The 24,099-nt window shown below is 45.4% G+C and overlaps 1 protein-coding gene across 1 annotated transcript in view; it reads right to left on the bottom strand.

Annotated features, from left to right (window-relative positions):
• Window positions 1-251: 251 nt before the first annotated feature.
• MMP17 (matrix metallopeptidase 17) overlaps window positions 252-24,099 on the bottom strand; it is a gene marked incomplete at its 3' end in the record, with an annotated part of 37,135 nt that continues 13,287 nt past the window's right edge. Inside the window, exons 2-3 of the mRNA XM_033075655.1 lie at window positions 2,062-2,194; window positions 252-378 (exon numbers count right to left, since the gene is read on the bottom strand). Coding sequence (XP_032931546.1) covers window positions 252-378; window positions 2,062-2,194 — 260 coding nt within the window. The remainder of the gene's footprint in view (window positions 379-2,061; window positions 2,195-24,099) is intronic.

Below are 24,099 nucleotides of genomic sequence, written 5' to 3' on the forward strand. Positions count from 1 at the left end.
CCTAGCAAAAACCTCCCAGCTAATTCACCAGCTCAATCTGCACCATATTCCTGGATATTTCTTGGGTCCAAGAAATCACTGCTGAGACTGTCAGAAAAAGAGTTAAAATAAATAATCTACGGGGTCCTGTGAGCCCAGAGGGACATGTTTTAACCATCACCCTAAACTCCTCTCAAAGCTATATTTAACAAATATGACCATGGAATTGGTCTTTCGCTGCAAGATTTTAGCAGGTACAGATGAATTCCTACCTCCAGGACAAGTTCCTTTTGCTCCACTTGGTGACAGCCTGGGCAAATCGCTTCCTCCTGGTCTCCTCAATGGTAAGGTCGGGCAGTGAGCAACGAGGGGTCTTCATCAGCTCCAGGGTGGCTTCATCTAGGGTTAAACGAAAAACAAGAAATCATGGGAATGGTGGGTTAAGAAATCCCAGGGGGACAAAGAGATGGGAAATGAAGTACTAAGAATGAACCAGAAGAGCAAAAATTGATACTCAGGAGCCCACTGGGGCATGGCGCGTGCCCCAGCATGTCATGGTGACACCCGCAGAACACTGAGCCCCGCACGTCCCACTGCTGCTCTCAACACTGGACAGCAATTCCTGCTGGAAGCCCACCTGTGGCCAGCTTTGATTATGTTTTAAATCGTATTTTTTTTTAAATATTCTGATTTGTTCTCTCTGGATTAATTTCCCAGTATTCTTCTGTCAAGGAGAAACATTCACATGTAAATAAACTGCATCTCTGTTCAGCTAGGAGCTCATTTGAAGAATGTCCATGATCCTTCTTAATAATTTTTGTAATGAATGAAAGCTTGAAGTGTCTATTCTCACCAGCTGAAAAGTTGTTTCATTCGCTCATTTCCCTGCTAACTTTACCTCTTAAAGTCTGTTTTTATGAACAAATCCACAACTATGACCTGCCCAGGGCAGCCATCCTTTCCACCATAGCCCATTTGGAGCACCCCCTCCAAAAATGCAATTTGAATGGCCACTCCTGTTCTGGGATCTCCTGCAGCTTGTGATACAGTGGGAGAGAAATTATTGCATGTGCTCAATTAAGACCAGAGAAAGGAAGTTCCAGTGCTGGGATGCAGCCACAGCTTCAGGGGACCAGCAGAGGGATGCAGGGGTGTTGGGAAGGATAGAGAGGCAACTGCTAATTAGCTGCTTCTTCTTAATTGTGTCCCGACCACCAGAAGCACACTGGCCCCCAGGAGAGCCATGGAGGGGAGGAGAGCAGAGGCACCCTTCTGCAGGCAGGGATAATGTTGGCTTTCTCCTTCCCTCAATGAAGGCATTGAGAGAATTGACCCCAGCCATGCTGGTGAACTTGTGCTGCTTCAGCCTGCCCTTGGACTGCTCCCTCCGAGGCAGATGTGCCTGCCACGCAGATGCCACTGCCTGCCCCTGCTGGCCAACAGAGCTGCTGGAGTAGACGATGGGCTCCCAGCTGGCTGGGCATGACTGGGGAGTATCTGGAGCTGTTGTGACTCAGTGAGATCCCAGGAGAGCCCCAAAGAGCCTCCTGGCCCTATGCACTGTGGGCAGGAGCAAACAGAGTTGGGGTGATATAACATCCTTCTCCCTCCCTTGCCTGTGCCCCAGCAGCAAAGAACCCAAAATATCTACGTATACAAGTTGGGAGGCTTAATCAGGATTTTTGTTCAATTCAATTTGATGCTGCAAGTAAGGCTTTGAACAGGATAACTTTCTCCTTTTTTTTTCCTTGTCTTTTAAAATTCTTTTAGTTGGTTTACTTTTTTTTGGAACACACCAAGAGTTATTTTAAGCAAACTGAGAACCCCAAGGGTCTGTGGGTCTGTTGAAATAATTGCTTGCCTCAGGTTCTTGAAAACACAAGGCAACAGAGCACCTGAGCCATGGAATTACTCTTACAGCTGCAAATTGGGCCATATGCTCCACCCATGTGAGCTTTCCATGGAGCTTTTCCTGATGCAGCTCCAGAACACAATACCAAGTCCCTTCTCCCCCATGGACCTGCAAGAAACCATCCCTGCCTTGCTCTGCACAAAGGAGAGGAGGGGTCATGAGCCACTGACCTAGGACTCCTGTGGCCTCAAGTCCCCCGAACCTCTGCATGGCAGTGATGGCCTTGGTGAGCTCCTCCTGCGTCTGTAGCTGCCCCGTGACAGGGTCCGGAGGAGGCAGATACCCAAATTTTGTCAGCCAGTCCTGTGAAACAAGGTGAAGGGGAAATGAGAAAATGAAAGGAAGGGAATACAGACACAGGGAGAGACGCTCTGAAGGTCCTCTCCCTTCAATGCATCCTGATGGTTTGAGTGCGTTAGCCTAATGGTTGTACTTGACTTAAATGATTTTGTGAGGGTGGCTTGTTTTACCTTGACCTTCACAACACCAGGATTTTGTTTGGAAATAAATTCAGCCATGAAGTCTACAAGCCCACTTTGTGCCACACAGTCATCCAAGACCTGAGGCAGATGACCTCAGCATTGACACAAAACTGAGCCCTCCTCTCCAGCTTCTCCACACTTCCTGGTAATCATCTTCCTGCCAGTTGCTCTAAAGTATTTACAGTCAGGTGTGGGTCTCTCTACCACCAGAAAGCAGCAGGGACCTGTGGAGCCCAAAGCCTAGGCAAGCACAGCCACGTGCCAGTGATCCCCTCCCCTCATTAAACCCAAACCCACTGTTAAATCGGAATTTGTCTCTCAAAATACAACATATCTTTACAAGATTTTTCTCTTTCTCTCTTCAGGCTAAAATTGATGAAAAAAACCCCCTATAATCTCCTTCTTAAAACTGCTTTTTAAATGTCTCATGAATTACCTTTCTAAATCCTTTCATATTTTCCTTCTCTCTCCCTCCCTTCCCTCGGCAGTAGAATGAGCAAGGAATAATAATAATATCGCATGCAGGGGATGCCATAAACACCTGCCCTCTATTTTCTTTATCTGTGTCAAACATTGATCTGTTGAGCCTCTTGAAGACTAAAATTGATCCACACTTCCACTGCAGTCAATACACCACAAATTTATGGTAGCCAGATTAGTGCCAGAAGCCAGTAGCTGGTTATCACTGCATTCTGAATGTCTCATCGTTTGGTGCCACCTGCAGCTGTTACCCTGAATGCCACAGAACCCCCAGCCCCTCTCTGAAAAATCCAATTAAACAGATTCACTCTTACAGAGCTTTATGACTTCTCCTCAGGCTTGGTGCGACTCTCCATAGGGGAGCATGGCCTGCTGTGCTGGGTTTCTCACCAGCAATTCACTTCCCTCCCCACCCTCCTACACAGTTGCCTTATTTTACTGGGATGGTGTGCTCAGTAAACAGCTTATCTGGCCATTTCTTGTTGCTTAATCAACTCCATCAGCCACCACCTTGCCGGGAATGCGTGAGCATCATCACAGCCCTTCCTTGCCATCAGGTTGATGGCCAAGGCCAGCGCTGTCCCCTCTTCTCCACTGCTACTAATTGTCCCTTTGCATAGCCAAACCATTTAGAGACACAATTCATCTTTGATTCTCCCTGAGAAATTGGCTATGACATGGGGGTTAGCAACTGGCCCATCAATTGCTGAGGATGGGGGAGTTTAATTTGGTTTCTTCTTTGGCTATGGAGACAGCAACATTTATCCTCTAATGACAGTGGAGGCACTGCAACACCAGAGACAGACACAACTCGGCTGTTCTTGAGGGCTCCTGGGGATGCAGGCGGCAGCAAAAGGCTGAGGAAAGCAACAGCAGAGTGATATCCAGAAGTTGTACAGGTCTTCTTTCCTTCCTAACCCCAAGGGACAGAGAAAGCACGAACACAGGACCCCAAAGCAAATCAGGGGCTCTCTACATAAAAGATGGAATTAGTGGTCAGAGAGCACAAACCCTTCCCCCTAACCAATCTTGCAAGTACTAATGTCCCTTCATGTGATTTTTCATCTAAACCATCAAGTTTATCCTGCTTTACAGATCTTCTTTAGTTTTATAGACCTCTGTGATATTGCTCTCATTCAGCTCTTTTCTGTGTAGGGACTCTGGCTGGTTTCCTCTGTCCCTGTAACCAAAGCTGATTTATTGAACTTTTGACATTCCACCTTTGTTGTAAAAGAAAATTTCATGAGACCAAAGCTGGCTTGAAAATGAGAAAGAACAGGAGAAATTGTCTGGCTAATGATCTGTGTGCCCCATGAAAGCTTCTCAGATATTTTCTTGTCCTTGATAATGACAAAGGCTAAACTTACATACTTCCGTAAATAAGAATATGAAAGTGTTTTCCATTGAGATAACTTCAACACATCCCCTTCTTATTTCCACCTTATTGAAAACCTACTTTTTTTGGCAACTCTCATTAGCTTAAAATGTTTAAATGAAATAGTGATTCCAGCTAAATGCTAAAATTCTATGAACATATTTCTTGCCTGAGCTGGCATGATAAAAACTTTTCCTTAAAAGTGTACTGTGCTAAATGAATTGACCTAATCCCAAGAGAATATTCAGCTTCAACAACTATTTCAAAAGTTTGAAAATTGTCTAATCAAAAAAAAAAATCAGATTAAGCCAATGTCCAACCATCTTCTGGCTCTGAGATGAGCTGGGAACAAGTGGGGCTGCACTACATTACTCATTCCATGCCCCAGGGTAGGTACCTGGGGCTCCTGCGATCCTGGCTCAATTTTTTGGAATCACCACCAGCAAAGATGGGTCTGGGAGCCAAGCCCAGAAGGAATCTTCTGATCCAACTCCAACATTGAGCAATACAGAATAAAAGGCTTTGCACTGGCTCGGGTCCAGGAAAAAAAATAAACAAAAAAGCAAAAAGGAAGAACTGCATGCTTGGCAGAAAGGTCCAAAACCAAGCAGCCATCTTCCCCTCCTCTCCAGCAGCTAAGCACAGCTGCCAGCAAGAGCCCTGGTGCTGCTCAGTGCAGAGCAGCAGCACACTCATTGCCTACAAACCACAGCTGGGATGCTTACGGACAAAACAGTGTCCCTTCTGGGGGCTAGAGGGCCCCTTTGCCTCATTCCAGATGGGGACTTGTACCATGTCCTCAGCACTGGGAAAGAGCCATCGTAACTCTGTCAGCATAGTGGTATTAGGAAAAGCCCAGGGACCGTCAGAGTGGTCACTTGGCTGGGGGTGCGGCAATGCCACAGTGTCACTCCATCACGGAGCAGCTCCACTCATGTTTGGAGGCAGATTACCCACTTGGCTGGATAAAAATAAACTGGATTTATTTTTCTCATCTGGGTTCCCATCCATAATGGGGAAAAGCCTGCTTCTTTCCTTAAAAAAGAAGTTTAATGGAATCTAAAACTACAGATTTTTGTCACCTTTTTCCATTCGAAGAAGCACAAAGTTAAGAAAAATGGTAATGCAGTCTTCCCCTCTGCAAACAAGCTCTGCTTAAATTTTGTATCTTTTTTTTTTCTCCTACAGCCACTTGAATAGAATACCATGGAACAGTCAGGGACTGCAGCTTTCCAGGGTCAAGCAATCACCCAGAGCAAAATGTTGGCTCCCACAGTAGTGAGTCCTCTGGTATTATTTATGTGGAGACAATTTTCAGATTAAAATGGCAATTTCATTTCTTTCATCTCTCTACTTCCTTTGTATCAATAGCCTTTTGTTCTAGAACCTACTTACCTGCTTCATTTTAAAAGAGACATAGATATTGCCCCTCTTTTATGGAAGATTTATGAGCTCTGTAGGTCTGCTTTTACTAATATTAATATTATATAAGATGATGGGCTTATTCAACTGCCACAGGCAAAGGAAAGACTCAGTCAGCAAGTTTTCTTCCTGATGATTTCTTTTTAAAGGTGGTAGGTTGGCGTTTACAAGCAGACAAACTAATTCAGGAAAACAAGGAGCGGATAAACAGGATAAACAGCAAAACAGAAATCAGGATAAGCTGGAAAACTATACTCAAGCTAGCTCCACAATTCTTCTTGCTCTTAAAATGTCCATCTATCTAAAACTTAGGCCCAAACAACCAGGATGGTTTTTTTCCCTTGGAGAAAAAACTGCCTTGATACTGTAGAGGTCGTAAAATTCTCTTTGCTCAGGGATGGAGACTGCTATCCTCAATGTAAGCAGCCTGTTGCCAAACTGAGAGAAGAGCAGAGCTTTACCCTGGCAGATTTATGGACCAGACCTTGAGCTTTGCACCACTACCCCAGACTGTGTCTGTACTCATCCCATTAAAGCTGAATGAAGAAACTGGGATTAAATTGAGGACACTGCTGGCAGGGGTGCAAGCAGTGCCCTCAGGTACTCTGACTGAGAGTGTGGGTGGCGGTACCCATGGGCTCTTCTCCCTGGTCGGTGTCACCGCCACCAACATTTCTCCAGGCACCTCTCTGCAGCCAGTCACTAACACACCTCCAGAGATAATCTGGATGTGCAACATGCCCTGAGAGGACCCTAGTATGTGCCAGTTTCTGAATATTTGGGGTAGTCCAAGGCTTGAGCAGAAGCAAGTTGTTTTCCATTGAAAAGATCCCTTTTATTAATAGTCTTTGAAAAGCTTTACCAAACTGCACCTTTTCTCATTAATCAAGTGACAAGTTGGTTTTATTCATTTGAAAATGGTGCTGTCATGGCTGGGAAGTTAAACTTTTACTCTGACCTGAACCTGGCCCTTGGCTTTCTGGCAGGAGCACCCCGGTCCCTACCCACCATACCCTGGGCTGCCACAGGAGCACAAATCACCCCACCACTCTTCTCCAGGGCTCATCTCCTGCTTTCCATGCTGGATAACCATAGAGAAGCAGGCTTTGTTTCAGTGGGGCTGCCCAGGGGTGAGAGGATTTTGAAAGCTCCCTTTCCTGCCGGAAGTCCTTGCAGCCATGCTTCACACATGCAAGGGAAGAAAATCCAAATACTCTATTCAACAAAATTAATGACCTAGATTAGTAAAATAAAGCTACAACTCAAACATCTGGAACTAATTTCCAAATTACACTTTGCTTTCTCTCTGCAGCTACCATTAAATAGGGTGGAAGCTTTTAAAATAATAATAATTTTTCAAAAATCTCCAACACCACAAGCTAGATTAAAGGAAATTGCTTTGAGCTGTTTGAGGTTTTATTCCAAGTTATCGAAGGTTTAAAAGTATCACAGTTTTTACAGTCATTTTCCTGAGATCAAAAGACCCAAGGAATAACACCCGTTAATTAGAGCAACACATATGGTGCTGCAATACTCAGAGGAGCATGTTCCTGCAATGGAAAGACCTCTGGGCCCCACAGAGCCAGCACTTCCCTTCCAGAGGTTGCCACACACCTCTCTAATGAGCTATTGCATGCACGCAATCAGCTGATTAATTCATTAGGAGAAAAAAACCTGCAGCTTGGATTACAACCTGGATTTTGGCTGATGCCACTGCTGAACTGCGGGACCAGTTTCATTAGCTGCTGTCAGAGGAGTCGCTTGAATTCAAACAGCTCTTTAATTCGAGCAAACCTAGTGCACAGAATCCGGGGGGGGAAGCTAATGCAACTGCTGATGACTTCTGCTACCTGGCCCTGGATTTAAATGTTTGTTAGTGCAACAGCCGCCAGCTGGATGCTAACTTGGCTGCCTGGGGGTCCTGTCAGATGTGGTCATGCCTAGAATGTAACTTCATGCTCATTTCAACAGCTCTGCTCATGTTACCTCTCCTGGGTGTTGGGCGGGGGGATGTCCTTCGCCTGGCAAGGTGGGCACAAAAGAAGGCTCTGGTCATTTGGAGACAAGCTTTATCCACCACACAAGAGGTGTTACACAACGTGTAAGCATCTCTTCGGTTAGATGAACACCCAGAGCGTTCCCGGAAACACAGACCTAATCAAGAGATGTTGTAGAAGCAGAAGGAAATTCTCTGCAGACCATAGAAACAGCCTTATCAACCCCTTTGAAATGAAGATCAAAGAACCAATTCCCACCCATAGAAGGCGGCAGAGCAGTGCAGCACAGCACAGTGTTTACTACAGATGGCTTAGATTTCTTTTCAGAGTACCAATGAGTGACAAAACATATCAACAAAATACAGCTTATGCTGCATTTTCAACATAAATGTGTATTTTTCTGGGTGGAGATTTAATACATGTGGGCTTTAGGGAGTCCTTGAACCACTGGATGTTTTCCAGAACATCCTAACAATTTCCACTTGAAGTCAGTGAACAATGCAAAAATAAAACAAACAAACAAAAAACCTGCGCGTAACTGAAATTCCTCATGAACATCAAAAAGCTTCAACAGCAATAGTTTCCTGTTTCTACATCAGTCCTGGTTTTGCACTATGCTGCTGTCATGATGAAGCATCCTTTGTCAACACTGAGTTATCTAGGAAGGAAGAGAAGAAATGCCTGGTGTATAATGGTCTCTTGAACTGTGATAGAAAGTTAGGTAAATGACTGAATTAGCATCCTTTTATCTTGCTACAGAAATAGCTCTAAACCACGTAACCCATGGTTGGGTTTATGAAAACAGCCCTGCTACACTGTGCAGGTGCAGTTGGAGGCTGCTTGTGTGCACAGGAGGCTCTCATCTGGCAGCGCCGTGTCACGGTGACGGATACCCACGGTCAGAACAGCAGCCTTGGAACCTTGGCTCTCCCCAGGTACCCTCAGCACCACTCACTGCAAAGGAAAGTGTCAGAACTTGCATGGAAAATGAAACCACAATGAGTTCTAGTCCTCTGGTGGGCACAGAGGCCAGTAACATCCCTGGAGGGGAGCTAAGCAACCCCTGTGCTCTATTCCATTGAGAAGCGCAGTATGTAATTACCATTGCAACATATGGCTCATAATCAGTGGCATCAGTTTGGATGTGCTTTCAAACTCACTTTAGAGCATGTGTGCTGCTGGTAACCCAGGCTGTGCCTGGCTTTGCATCCTTCAGTGTGGCAGCTGTTGGATTAATTCACAGGCTTGCTCCAGCTCCATTTACACAGGATGAACCAACAGTATGGTCTTGATTGACAAATCCAGGTAGGACGGGCAATGTCTAAGCAGAGTAGAGGAAAACTCAACTCCAGTGTTAAGAGATGGAGCAACAGGAATCCACAAGACCTGTTAGTTGCCACTCTTAAAATGGCCGCAGACAATGATGATATGTGGTGTTCACAGCTCACACAAAACCCCAGGACAGGCAGTTCTGGATGCTGGCTCCTTCTGTGCTGGAGACCATCAGCTAGCCAGGTGCCCAGACCCAGGAATTCTTTGCCCCTGGCATCCCACCTTCTCTACCAGCATCAACCATTGTTGCACTCTGAGCAGGTATGACAGGATCAAATCTAACCTCTGCTGTGACAGGGCTGAATTAAATGTTACCAGATCCAGTTCTGACAGTATTTATAAGCCCAGAAATCCTCTCCCCATGTGCCCAGCTGCAATCCATATGCAGCCAGGGAAGACGTTTCCCAGCTTTACATGGCATAATAAATCATAGTGAGTGATTGCTTGATCCATGAGGCAATCCTCTCTGTATGACAAAAAGTGAAAACCAAGACTTTGTAAATTGGGGGTTTTCTGGGCACAGGACGGGACTACCTGTGGTTTCCCGGAGAATTTTGTACAAGGGTCATCAGAGTCCAAAGCTGCCTGAGGGCTGCTGTGAGCAGAGCCAGTTAGACAATGCTCCTTAGGAAACATCTGCTGGAGATGGACTGAGGGAACAGAATGTGCCTTGACATTCCTCTCCCCATGCTCCTCCACCCTGTCCCATCCATACAGCAGGGAGGGCAGCTGCTGTGGCCCATGTCCAAGGGAATTCCAGCATCAGGAGGCTCCCTCTGAACCCTCAATCACAGGAGTGAGGTCACCTGCCCTGCACGCAGTGGGGAGGCTCTGTCAGCCGCACAGATGTTTGGACTTTTACTTAAAATCTCCAGGCCTCCCAAGTATCTGACATAGGGCTATTGACATCATCCAAAAAGACTGTGCAGAGAACTTCCAAACACTCCTATCTTCCTGCTGGATTGAGACCAAGATGAGGCAAGAGAATGATGAATTCTTTTAAAATAAATACAAATTGTGCTTTATCAAAATGAGAATATACATGGAGGGTTTTTTAAGGGGTGACAGGAGAGGTTATGATTTTGCTTAATGGGTTTAATAAGCCTGTCCATCTCACCAGACCTGAACAGCACATGGCTCATGGTATGTAGGGAAAGTGAGTGTTACAAAGAGAGCACAATGCATTTAAATCTATACCTCTCCAAATCTCACAGGGATGAGCTCCGACTCCTTCAGTTTCAGTCATTAAACAAAGCACATCTGGCAGCAAACTGAACAGGCTGCTATCCATCAAAACAAATCCTTGCTAACTCCATTCACCAGATCTTTTTTAGGACAGTATCTTCTCCAGGATAGACTCCAGACCTGTGTCCCTGTAGCATGGCCAGAAACACCAGTTTGCCTTGGCCTGTTCATGTCCTTGTTCAGAGCTCTTAGTCTCCATCCCAGCCTTTAGAGTTGAACCTCCAGCACTGCTTAACTGATTCTCTATTTACAGTAACCAAGAATATTTTACCTCGATTAATCACCTCAGCTGCACATCTTTCTTCCCCTTATTAATTTGCAGATCAGTGCCTTCCTTTCTTCCCTCATAGCATCACACTTCTCTTCAGCCAGCTAGGCTTGGTAGCCTAGCCCAAGATAACATCAGGACACAAGTTACCTGTTTAAATTTACTTGCAGCATGGCTCAATATCCCTTTCAAGAGATAGTAGAAATTCTCCAGCCCTCTGCAAACTGGGAATTCAAGTGCTGTTATCACCATGCTTGGTGCCAGGACTGGTCCAAGGACTGGTAACCGCAGGTACAGTCCCTGTGTTTACCTCAGGCTTTTTGATCAGGACTGAGCTGCATCTTCCCATTTAGTTTTTAAAAATGAAAATATTCTAATGTTAAGAAATCCATAAATCAGAAGTTGTGCTGGGGTGTGAAATAGCACATCCATTTGAGAGAGAATTAAACTTTATGTCTCCTGTCCCCAGATCTACGTGACTACAGGGAACAACATATTTTCTTTCAGGTTGGTTTTGTTGCCTTCCCCAGTCTCTTTAAAGCAGTATTACAATGAGCTTTTCTTGTTTACAGGTTCTTTCTAGTAGCTGCACAAGTGTCTCAAACAATTATTGATGCTGTGGGCAACTGGTGAACAGAACAAAAAAGAGCCTTCTGGCTTCACAAGCAAGGCTGCTAAACCAGAGGAAGCAACAATATCACAATTCTCAGGTGACCAGGCCTCAGGTGAAAGTACCAGGAACTCCGCAGAAGTACTTCAGGAGTACCCCACAGGCTGCATGAGCTGGAAGAAATTACCCACGCATAGAAAAAAGAGCCCTGCATCACCACAGTGTGTTGGATGTTTTCAAAATGTGACAGGAAAAAAAAACCCCTTTAATTATTAAAACCAACTAACTAAAATTAATAATTAATTGGTCCTGTTATGACCAGTTTAGAGCATTTTCCTGTGGCAACTAGATGATTCTGCTTTCAGTGAGAGCCGGTTGATCATAACCAGAAAACAACCAGAACAGAGCAGAGACCAAACAAATCTTCAGATTACACTCATCTCCAGGGGGATTCAAATTATACAGTGCCTGACTTTGGCAAATTATTTGAAACATTCAATACAGAACTTGCTGTTACTGGAACTTCCCCCACCCCAAATGCTAATTTAAGGAATAATAGATCTGCCCATCTCTAAACAGTGTTATTTCATTAGGTATTACAAGTCATGCTGAACTATGCAGCACCAGTCATGCATGTACCAGACCACCATAGCTGGGCAAACAGCAACAGCCACTCCCACGCAGGAGTGAGAGCCAAGGACACAGGTACCAGCCCCTCTCCTTACCAAGGACCTGGGAATCCCTCCAGTCATGTAAGTCCCTGTTCTGGCAGCCAGATAAAAGGCTGACTGCCCCAGGACTGCTGGTCTCCCAAACCCGTGCCTAGCTTGGTTTGACTTTTGCATCATAATCCCTATAGCATAAACAGTAAAGGAAGAGAAATGTTTTTCTCTTTGAATCTTTGCTAAAAGTACACCTCCCCTCTGTAAGGGCTGTGTATGTTGGTGGTGATGGCAGGACAAAGCGGATGGCTGTAGTTATGGCCAGGCATTACTCTGTACTTGTGAGATTTATGCAAAACTTCAACCTCTGGTTCCTTCCCAAGATCAATTCCAGCAGGAGCAATTCTAGACTATTTTTTGATACCAATCAAACTCATTAAATTGCGAGAACTTACATTTCTGCATAAGCAGAATACGAAATGCAGAGAAATTCCTGAAAGAGAGCATCCTGCACAGCAGAGCAGAAATCCATCTGGTAAATTGGATACACTTAATCACGTCAGGTTTGCTTTACCCTGTTTCTTTTTTTTAAAAAAAGACCACATATTTTTACTTCTGTAGCTTCATGACACAAAGTCTGACAACACATTTGATTGAAAATGTCAAAGTGGTCATCTGTATCACATCACAAGCAGACTCCTTCTCCTTGTGGCACCAGGACAACTCTTCATCAGGAGCAGAGACATGCCCTGGCATGCTGAGTGGGCCACTTCTCTCTTCTGCTGTATCTATCGAGTACCATTTGTTACCTATATGGGAATCAGCCATCCAGACTTGCTGTCTCCTGCCCTGAATACCACAAGAACATTCTCATCTGCAACTAAACCTTGTTAAGAAATGCAGTCAGCATCACCCTGCCACTGCAGAGACTATAGGTACTTCCAGTTGGACTACACAAACTGCCCACAATTTGCTGACATACCTACTTTCAAAGCTGGGAAAGACACAGGGGTGGGGACCCATGTGTTGCCATGGCTGCAGCACCCTGAGGCTCAAAGACTTGGAATGGTGATACTACAACAGAAAGACCAGCAAAATCTGCCAGAAAGGTTGAAGACAACAGAATGTGCATGTCCTTGGAAGCACCAAGGCAAAGCATCAGGTTCTGCTGACTGCATGACATAGGGTTTTGCCTTGACCACCAACGACCTTGTCCAGAAATGCAGGTAATTTGTTTCTTCCCCCTAAAGAGCAGGTTGATTCCTTTTGCTTGCAAAAGGAACGATGTTGCTGTGCTCAATTGGCAGTTGGCACAGGAGAGCCATAACAATATCAGTGCATGTTACTCCCCTCTTTACCACAGGAATGAGACAATTTGATATTTCCAGGTACCTGCCACTTCCTACAGCTCCAGCCTTGCTTTTTAGAAGATGTTTTGGGGTACATCCAGCGAGGGTACTGCAGAGAGCTTTCAAACAGCATTAAGCAGGTTAGATAATGAGACCTATCTAGCTGTGATAGTCAATTAGCTTTGCCTTGTTCAGTGTTTGTTATTTTGGAGGTTTTTTTACCTACATACCACAGCCATTGGTGTAGACACTATCCTTTATTTTCGTCCATAGCAATGGCACAGGCACCTTGGTGTGAGCAGATCTGCTGATACTGCGGTGCAATTAATCCACTTTGGCAGACAGCTGTCCCCAAGCAGGGCCATAAACAGCAACCACCAAGGTAGGATACGACCCTTTCCTCAAAGGGATACAACTTTCAAAGCCTAATTAGTGCAAGTTCAGTGATCAAGTCATTAAACCAAGTTAATCTTGTTCTTGGTAAAATAACCAAAAAAATCAAAACATACACACATAAGTTAATGCAAATTTAGGCTTTCACATTGATTGTCCATCCCATATTTGTCATTGCTTATCTAGCAGCACCAAAATAAACATTCTCCCGCCAACACGATAAATAATATACCTTGATGAGCAATAGTCCCACAGGGTACACAGATCTTGTCCTTCCTCCATGATCTCACCATGTCAGGAACAGAAATTTCAGCATTGCATATTGCAGCTAGGCTTAAAGCTGCAATCTGAAACCCAGCCAGACTGTAAGCAGGCAGGTACCTGGGTGAGAATCCCAGCCTGTCTATTGGACTCTAAGTGCAGATGTATCATTGACCAAGGAAATGAGTGACTGAGATTGCAACCCATCATACGCCTGTGCCTGGGAGACTCAATCTCCCTAGATAAGGGCGCTCACAAAGAATAAATTGCTTAGTCTTGTTACAAGAACCATGAGTGCCATGTCTCTGTTCGGACCTGGCACCAATCGATGTCACAAGAAATGGCAAAAAGGAAACAGGGAGGAGAAGGGATGGGCTGTAGTCACACTGCGGGGAACATATTTCCCTTTCCTTCTGGTCAGATGCACTGGCCACCAAACCTTAATGCCTCTCAGCACTCATTCACACCAGCACTTCACCTTACACATTATTATCTGTCCTCTTTCCTGGTTAAAGCCGCAGGTTAAAACAAAACAAATGTTTAAGGTGTTCTTTACATCTGGCTTAAAAAAAATTCTTTTTAGCATTATTTTTCATCTCTTGGGCAGCATCTGCAACTGACAGGCCGTTGCTGGGGAAGTGGCAAAGCAGCAATGTCATCAGCTGGCTCCTCACCACCACTCATGAGACCACAATGGCTAACAAACCCCTTTTCTATATTTAATGCTGCCATTTGTAGGGCAAGGTTGTACTACTTGGGAAATGCACTGGGTTTGTCTGTGACTGTCCTGTGAATTTTCCACAAGAAACCAACTTTCTGTGAATAGGAACACAGGCGAGTGTCTGCATTAAATGAGGTTATGTCAGCTAGCTGTATGAGAAGAGTGACAGGTCTGCAAGAGCCTTTTTCCTTTCTCTCCTGCATTTCCTTAAGTGAAAGCCTTTAGCCATCTTTCCTCTCTCCTTTCTGCTTTGAAAACAAGCCCTCAGCATGGCTTGGTGGCTGTGGCCTGACACAGTGAGTGGCTTGAAGCAGAGAAACTGAGGCATGCTGGGCACTCCAACTAAAAGCATTTGTGCTCCTAATGAAATGAAACTCAGGAGTGGGAAAGTCAATTGGATTTTGCTATTGAGGGCTGTGTTGCCCACTTCATGGGGTGGGGGGACAAGGATCAGGCTAGTTCAACTAGTCTAACTAGTTCAAGGAAGGGGAAAAAGCCAGCAGAAACCTTCTCAGAAACACAACTCCTGGAGGTTCTGTGCATTGCATGATGCCCGACCCATGGCATGGCTGCCTGCTCACTCACACTGTCTTATTTCCTCACTGCTCCAGACTCTGTCAGGAGTGGGAATCCCAGCTGCTGGGCTGGGACCAGATCTGGGAGAGCTGCACTCTTCTTCAGCAGCCAGCATGGCCTGAGTGCGCTACAGGCTCAAGCTGGAAATCCCTCAGAAGCATTCCCATTTGAAGGACGAGTGCTGCACCAAGGACAAGGAAACACAATGGAAGGTCCATGGACAGTATCTTTTATCTTCATCATCTCTGTTACAATTAATGCAGGGCCAGATATTAATTGCTGGGGCAAGGAAATTCAGGTAGCATTTGGCTCCCTTTTCCCTGCATAACCAATTGAAAAATGAATCAAGCATCTGCTTCTCCTTCTTCCCCTGGATTATCTCTGCCATGCTTCTCAGCTAACCAGGTACAGCAGGACCAAAATAAGCATGTTTCTTCATGGGAGAAGAAACAACTGACCTGCTGCAACAGTCAAGTCACCCCATGGCAGCCAGATATCAGAGTCCCATCCTCTCCAACTGCACTTGGCCCAACAAGCCAGAGAGAGGTGGCCTCCCACAGCTTGTGCTGATCTTGGTTATCCCAAAATTTCATTTTAACCTGTCTTTTTTCGTGCTTTAATACAAAGCCCTCACTTGACTTTGACCAATCTATCCATCAGGATGAGCTTTCAAAGCAATAAAAGGAGGTGTCAAAAGTCCATCTAGAAAACAAGAAAAGAAATTTCAAAGACAGGACTCACTCCATGTCAGGACAGCATTGTGATGTGTATATTCTGTGAATTAATGCCTTTTAGCTCAGCTAGTAAATCTTTTCCAGCCCATAGGCTCAAGGCATTATTAAGAAGCAAGTACAGACTTTTAAAACTAACCAAGATAATTTTACGACTATCAGGAATATTTCAAGCTATACAAAGCCACATAATGGCACAGAGAGAGAAGAAAGAAATCAAATCAGTTCATATATATCAGGCTTTAACTGCTGACTAACAACAGCCAAGAAGAAGTAATTCAGAAGCAGCGTTATGGGCAGGGTTGTCTGGAGCTGAGAGCACATCTACCCTTCATAGGACAGGCTCAGAGCTGGAGCAGCAGGACCTGTACTCCCACCAATATTCCAGGAGTTAGTGTCCTTTCCTAGCAACCCTCCTCTCAACCCCCACACCAGATGGCTTAGTCCAGCTGTATGTTGAATGGAAGGACATACTTCTCTCTCCAAACTGCCTAAATAAAGAGGGAAAGCCACCAGCACGGAGCTTATGCCACAGCTCCAGAAGGAAACAGCGAGAAAACATGATGTGAAAACATGCAGGATGCAGTTTCTCTGGAGCCAACTCAGGGAAAAATATATAATAGAGTGCAGAGTCTAAAGAACAAAACGTGAGTCCAAATCTATCAAACAAACTGGAGGAGGAGCACTGCACTGAGAGGTGATGGAGCCAGAGGGATGGAGCCGAGTGCTCCTCTCTACCTGTCCCTGCAGAGAGGGAGCTGAAGATCAAGTCCTTGTCACGGCAGAAAAGAAAAAGGCTAGATGATTATATTTTTTCTCTCAGTTCTATGGCTATCAAGGGTCTTTCTCTGTAAGGCTATCACCGAACACAATCCAGCACTTCCACTGCCACAGTTGTCACTGCGTGGGCTGGGAGGTTTTGGGAGGAACAGGGCAGGCAAAGAAAGGGTGAAATCTCAGCATCTCTGAGACCAGTGCAAAACTCCCACAAATCAAAAGTAATCAGGATTTCTCCTCCACATGTGACCACTCAGGTCTGAGGAGTCACTTTCCTTCTCCATTATCCCAGTCAGACCCAGCTTCAACCACGGCCACACCTCGCACAATGTGGGAGTACAAACACATTAGCAAAAAGCATCCTTTGATGGATGGCTGGATGAAGAGGGAGGAACAGAAGAAAATCTATTCAGATTGCTCTGACACAATTTAATCTGACTAAAAGCCACAACTACAAAGGCAGCAGCAGGCAGATGCCCATAGTAACCCCATCAGGGCCCATTTTAATGGACTTTTTGTTTGCTGTGTCTAAGCAAGCACATTGTATGCCATCATCTTGTACTACAAGAAGCATTAAAGCAGCTTCCCAGCTCTCAGGGCATGAACAACACATAAGACAGCTTGGGAGGCCATGCAGTGGGATGCTGTGGTGGGCAGGCACCACCTTGTCACCCCCAAAGCCTGGCATGCAGAAAAGCAGGCTGCAATGTGGGTTAGGAAGTGCAAGGAGAAGGCACAAAAAAAGCATGGCTCACCCTCATAAAGACATCACAGACTACTTGGTAAGAGAAGGCAAGTGACAATCAAGAACAAAGAGACACCAATGAAGATCTGGCTGAATAGAAAACTGCAGCAGTGACCTGCATTCCAGGGATTACTAAAGCCAAGGAAGGTCCAAGAAGGAACTGGAGCTGGGATAAGCCTCATCCCCATGGATGCTGTCAAGGCTGTGTAAGCCCATTACCTCCTGCTGTCCTCCAACACCCCAGGTCTTCAGCAGGCAGGGGAAGGCACATTACAAGAGATCATGGGGCTTTCCCATGGTGTGCTGGGCCATCCAGGATCATCACTGGTGCAGTTATTCCCCCACCAGCAACAGCATCCACATCCCACTTGGCTTGCCAAGCGCTCCCGGGTGACGGGTTCCCCCTGGGGGTCAGATACTGTCACATAGGCATGTGGCTCCTTGCTCCCTTACCTTTGAACCCACCACATCCATCCTCTTGCCTGTGCCCAGAACAGTAGATATGATCCCTGCCAACTTAAGCACCCTTAGCAAAGCATTTCCAACAATAAACCTGCCACTATAGCAAACTGAAACTATTGGGGAAAGCAAGCAAGGTCTTTGGACAAGAAAAGTTCAAACTTTAGGCAGAGTACATTCAAAACGTATTTGATCTGAACAGCAAGAAAAATCATTTAAGTGTGTGGCTTCAGCCTCCTTTTGCTGCTGGAGGTTCCACTTGCTCCTTGCACACAGTCTGAACGGGACTGAGCACCCTTCTGGTCAATGCAGGCAGGATCTGGGCACACAATCACAACACCAGGCGCCTGAGGACAGGGGAAGTAAAGCCAAAATTCCTTACTACTTGGGCAGGTGAAGCCGTGGGGAATGAGGCTTCATGGTAAACGAGGAGCATCCAGGGACAGGAGCCCTCCCCCAGAGCCCTGGTAAGTGTGTTTAATGTTACAGAAGGGTGGACTTTACAGCAAGGCTCCCTTGGACACATATCTTGTAAAGAAAAGATAAAGCTTAAATTATTCTCTGTGAACGTGGAGGTTCACAAGTGTTTTATGAAGCTTGAAGTACTGGAGGCCAGAAGTGCAGCCCCGTGTGGGGTCTGGCACTGGCAGGACTCTGAGCTTTTGAGGGAAAATAGAAGTTTGCAGGAAATGATACTTCTTTGTATTTGCACGCTTACCACAGTGCCGGCTCCAGCTGGGACCAGCTAGAGAAGTGGTGGAACCAAATTTTTTTAATTAAAGAGCTGGCTGACTATGCTGTTATTCCTATACTGAGCTCATTTTGTGGCTTTTCCGGCTGTGAGTCTCCAAGGCACCCTAGGGCAAATCAAAGCAGCATTCTCAGGCACTGTCCTTCCATGTCCCCTTGGTTTGTTAAGAGGGACTGAGCAGGTCCCACTGGCAGTGTGGCCAGACACTCCCTAGGACTCTGTACCCAAGGAAGGCACCTGTGGGTCCAGCTTCTTTCAACAGTCATTGCCCATCAACCACATGTCTACAGGGAGAGCTCCGTATCCTAACAAAATTACTCCCAGTCTAGCCTCCTGCAGTTCAGTGTCTGAGCTCTACATCATGCCAAGAAATAGACAAGGAGAAAACATTTACTGCTTCTTATAAGGGGATGTCTGAACCACTTCGTGCACCCTCAGAAGGCTCTGAGCATCTTGACACCTGAAGCAGGAATACACTAATGAAGGGATATGATAAAAAAAGCTTATTGAGCAAATTGAAGATTTGCCTTTCTGCCTTGTCATATGATGTCCTCCACTCCAAGCCCAGAAATTGGGAAAAGGGGGAAGATGGGACCACTGTCCCCAAGGGACCAGCCATGGCCCTATTCAGGGCAGGTCTGCAACATCTTTAGCAAGAGCAGGAGTCAAACTCAGACAGGGGGAGGATTCAGGGGCTGATTACTCAGCCTAATAGGTTAGTTGAGATTGCTGAAGAAGCTACATAAAGAAGATACAGTTATGTATCATTTTAATTATGCATATAATGACTTTATCTTTTTGTTACCTTATTTCATTATTGAAAACTTTTTCTTGCATATACATTTTAATTCTCAATCCCAGTCACCAAAAGAACAATTTATAAATAATTTAATGTGCAACAAGGCACCAGTTCTAAAAGCAGCAGTTCTGGAATGAGGCCACTGAAAACTCTCTCAGCATCTGATACTTTAATGTTATACCACCAGTATTGCACCCAGAGGGTAGCAATATACAGTTCCTCCAAACTATGCAGGCTCATTTAGAAGCTGTAGCTGAGGAGCTTGTGCAAGAAAAACATCTCTTGGTAATAATCAAAATACAAGAGAAGTCTTTGGCATGCACCATGGCAAGGAAAGCCTACCACTGAGTTTGTAACAACAGCTTGTGAAACACACAGAGAGAAAGGAAAGAAACCTCCAGCTGCAGAGTCCTCTCTGCCCTGGAGACCCATAACCAGCTACACATATTGGGCTGGGCAGGAACATTCCCCTATCAAAGCCCTTTGGCACCACAACACCTGATTTAGGATGGAGAAATTGTTACAGCACATCAAACTACACCAACCAAAGAAGTTCCCAAGTGCTGAGAGCAGCTGCTGAGTATCAGCATTCCTGCAAAATAAACCCAGGAGACCTGAAGCAAGACCCTCACCTCCCAGCTGTTTCTGGAGGAAATACTGCTAGTTATCCTCACCGACAATCAGTGTTTGCTTAGCAGACAAATTTTTCTAATTATGTTTGTCAGCTTTGCTAATTACCCAAGATATGAAGTACAACACCTTAATTTTTCATGTATCCGCCACCTTTTTTCCCCTTCCAATAGAACGAAATTTTTAAAAAATTCATTCACACAGCCTCTACCCCAGTGGAAGTCAGACTTTCACAAGAGGTATAACCATGTAGCCAGGTTTTTATGTTTTAATTTTCATTGCATTTATTCCCACAGTGAAGTTGTATTAAAAATGTATCAGTTAGAGCAACAGATACCTGGAGATGGAAGTCTGTGCTGTGTTTTGTTGGGTTATTTTTCTCTCTCTTGGTCCTTCTACGGTGAGCATTTGTGTCTCAAGCCCAGTGAGGTCAATGGGAATAAGCAGGTGCATAAATTATATGCATGTGAATAAATTAGCTGTTATCAAAGAGAGTGCATATTTTACTATTGCTGAATCAGTGCTTTTCAAGCTACCGAATTGGATCAGCCCAACTGCCATCCCAGAGAACCATTTTGCATCTCCATCACTGAGGCAAAACCTCCTTAAACTGATATTTTTTGTATTACTTAGTGGAAGGGGAGAGATGTGGAAAGCTTCACCGAGCCCCTGCCTCCACCAGCCCTTCCCCGAGCCTCCTGTGCCCCGTCTTGGGCTCAGGTAAGAGGCAAATGTAAAAGGAGCTGCTGAGACATCTCTGCAGCAGTTCAAAGGGGAGGTGAGTGCATCCACCTGCTGTGGGATTACTCTGGATCTGTTGCTTTTCCGTGTGTGTGGTGCAAGGAGCGTGGGCAAGCCTTCTGCTCTACAGTAAGATGGGAAATTAGAACATGTTCCAAAGTACCGTCAGGTTCTGCCAGTAATGATAATGAAACCACAGCTGGCAGAAAACAGTCTCAACTGGTAGTGCAACATAATAACAAAACATTTGCAGCTAGTAGTGTCAAATGAACCTCAGGCAAAGCTTTGCCTGAATGACCACCGGGTGATGAAATGTCCTCCAAATCCCTCCCAAAGACAAACCCAGAGCATTTGCTAATGTGGGTAAGGGGGAATGCTCTGGCATAACCCTGGCACCCCACTGTGCCATCCTGCTCCAAGGTGGCCCAATTCTGCCTCCTGTAGGCAGGATCCTGCTCTAGGTGCTGTGGACAGGCTCTGCACCTACCTGCTGAATACTTCCCCGTGCCAAAAAACAAAGGGCTGACTAGTTTTGCCAAGGATATCCCAAATCACAGCCCCCATCTTTCCAGCCCCGTTTATATACAATTAGGAGGTGTTGCTGCATGCTAGGTTAACTCCTGGCTCAGGAATCCTCAGGACTTTCAGGCAAAGGTCCCATGGCTGTGACAGGCATCACTGTCTGCTCCTCTCCCTGCTTGTATCTGGTGTGGGAGCAAACAGGAACAAACAGCCTCTGCAAAAGGGCTTTATCTTTGCTGGCACTAAACCGTGAAGGTTAGAAGGCAGCGAGGGAAATCCGTGCAGTCAAAATCAAAGCCGCAGTAATTAAACAGGCTTTTCTTCTGTCCCAGGGAGGGTTGGCAGAGTAGGAGTTATGAGCAGGGACACTAGGGACTGCACACATACAACAAGAAATATCATCCTACTCCACAGCATACCATCCCAGCCCCAGGGCTGTGGCTGGTGACAAGAGCAGGGTCACAGGCTGCTGAGCCCAGTCCCACTCCTGCACACTAGTGCAGTCTGAGGACTCTCACCTTGCTATTCAAAGTTCATCTTCAACCTTCAAATCAAAACTCACCCTTTCTTCCTTCAAACCTAAGAAAATCTCCCTGAAAGAAGAAGTGGGAGAAGAAAAGGAGCAGCTTTCCCACTGCCTGGATTGATGCTGCTCGGTGCTGGCATCTGCTTGTCAGACTTCTATTTGTTCTAGTGATGGGTTGCCAAGGTGTTAAAGTCAAACCATTCAAATTGCTCGGAGAGTGAAAGATACTCAAGATTTTAAATTACACCTTGACCTGGTTGGGTCATTTTGCAGCAATTATCACAAATTTCTATGGTGGAAGACTCTAAGAGTTCAGAGGAGGAGAAAAAAAAAGTCTTGTCCTTTCTTCACCTCGCATAAAAATGAAAACCAGAAGTGATCTTCTTGCTCTTGAGATAATCATGCTTTAAAGAGCTTCACAAGCATCTATTTCCTCATTTGAGTTCACACAGAAGACATATTATCTCTTTTAAATATGACTTCTCCTTGGCAGTGCACATCCTGTTCTCTATGTGTAACACTTCAATAAGCCAACAAGTGGTTATTTGCAAAACTGATGGTAGGAGATGGATATAATATATTTTAAACCTCAGCAAAATTGGCCAATTTCATGAGGTTTGAATATATGGCTGAATTAATCAAGTCACACAGATTATGAAATGTGAAATACAGTTCCCCCACTCTCTCCACCTACATGGGAATGATTTGGAAAATGCCCAACCGAATAAAGGAACAGAGGAGAGAAAATAATAATAATAATAATAATAATAATAATAATAATAATAATAAAACTAATAGTTTCCAACGCACCAGGGTTTCCCAAGCAGTGATGGTCCCTATCACACCTTCTCTGTCTCGTGAGTTCCACCTCGGCTTGGCTTTCTGCCATGGCCATGCTCTGCTCTTTCAGTAAGACCAAGGAAATTGAGAGTGACATCTTCAGGCTCTAGACCCACTCACTTCTGCCTCTTTTGTAGTGGGGCTGGATCCAATCCTTTTTTCCCTGATGCCTTGGCTACCTGCTGCCTTCTGCCTTCTGCACAGGCACTGGCATCACATCTTCCTCTCTCCAGGAAAGCAGGCCCTGTGCTGTTTGGAAACACCCTTCACCCTTTACTTTAAAGGAGAAATAATAAATCCAGGAAAAGGCATTTCCTTCAACATCAAAATTACAGATTTCTCTGACTTACTCCATCTTGTTTGTGAGGTCTTGCTATTTGGTCCTTTGAAGACTGTTTGTTCCCTCATTTTTCCCTTTTTTGAAAAATCATTTTAAAATGGTTGAAATCTGTTTTAACAGACAATGAGGAAAAATTATCCATTCCTAGGCAAAACTGCCTGGAGCTGGCTGTGGTTTCCATCTTTTGCTAAAAATAGGGCATGACACACTGAATGTGCCTTCCAGCGTAGATCACTGGGTTGGGTCAGGGACATCAGCGGAACAAGGCCACGTTGTACTGGTGTTATTGAGGGAGCTGCTCGCTGGATCTGAATGCATTGTTTTTGAGGGTGCAGACAGTAACCTCTCTCCTATGGACACCTTCCCTCAGGTGTCTGCACTCAGAGGGGATTTTCAACAGTGGCAAATACAGCACACATGGAACTGGATTGAGCATTTCCTTGCTTCTGGAACAGGCAGCATCTGCTAGGTGCCAGTGGCTGTGCAAATCCAGGGAAGGCTGGATGTGGCAGGAATGCAAATAGGCTGGAAAGACAAATGGTTCTGGGCAAAGTATGATGACCTCCCCAGCAGTGTCAGGAAACATTTCTCAAAAGGAAGAAGTCATTAGCTGTTTCTCCGCTCACCTGTAGGGAGCATCACCTGCCTGGTGCCAGCTGCTTCATGCAGACGTGACAGGGCTGCTTCTGGTGCGGTTGAGTTCAGCTTCCTGCTCTGGGTGGCAACAGCTACCTTTTTCCTGACACAGGCTTAGCCATTGGTCCAGGCACCCCTGACTCTGCCCCTGCCTTGCTGACGGGCACAGCAAATTGAGCCATGCCAGGAAAAAACACCTGGCTCCTGAAGTAACCCCCAGTCCTCATTCCTCTATAAAATCATAAGATTGGAAGGCTACTACAACCCTGTTGCAACGGGTGGGAAACCAAAGACCTGAGCAGGTAAAGGACTTTCTTAAACTACATGTGCATGGGTTTACACTAATACTTAAATATACATTCACTCAATGCAATTTAACACATTCCACCACATCTCAAACAGGGCATCAAATATTTTCCAGTGCTGCCAGCAGCTCCCAAAGTCCTGAATTAGCAGCTCCAGCACAGGGGGCATGGTCCAGCAGGGTGTTAGAGCCTACTCATACCACAGCCAAATGCTCTAGTGAGAGGTTTTTGCC

Source organism: Catharus ustulatus, chromosome 18 (genome assembly GCF_009819885.2).
Source record: "Catharus ustulatus isolate bCatUst1 chromosome 18, bCatUst1.pri.v2, whole genome shotgun sequence".
Taxonomy (NCBI): domain Eukaryota; kingdom Metazoa; phylum Chordata; class Aves; order Passeriformes; family Turdidae; genus Catharus; species Catharus ustulatus.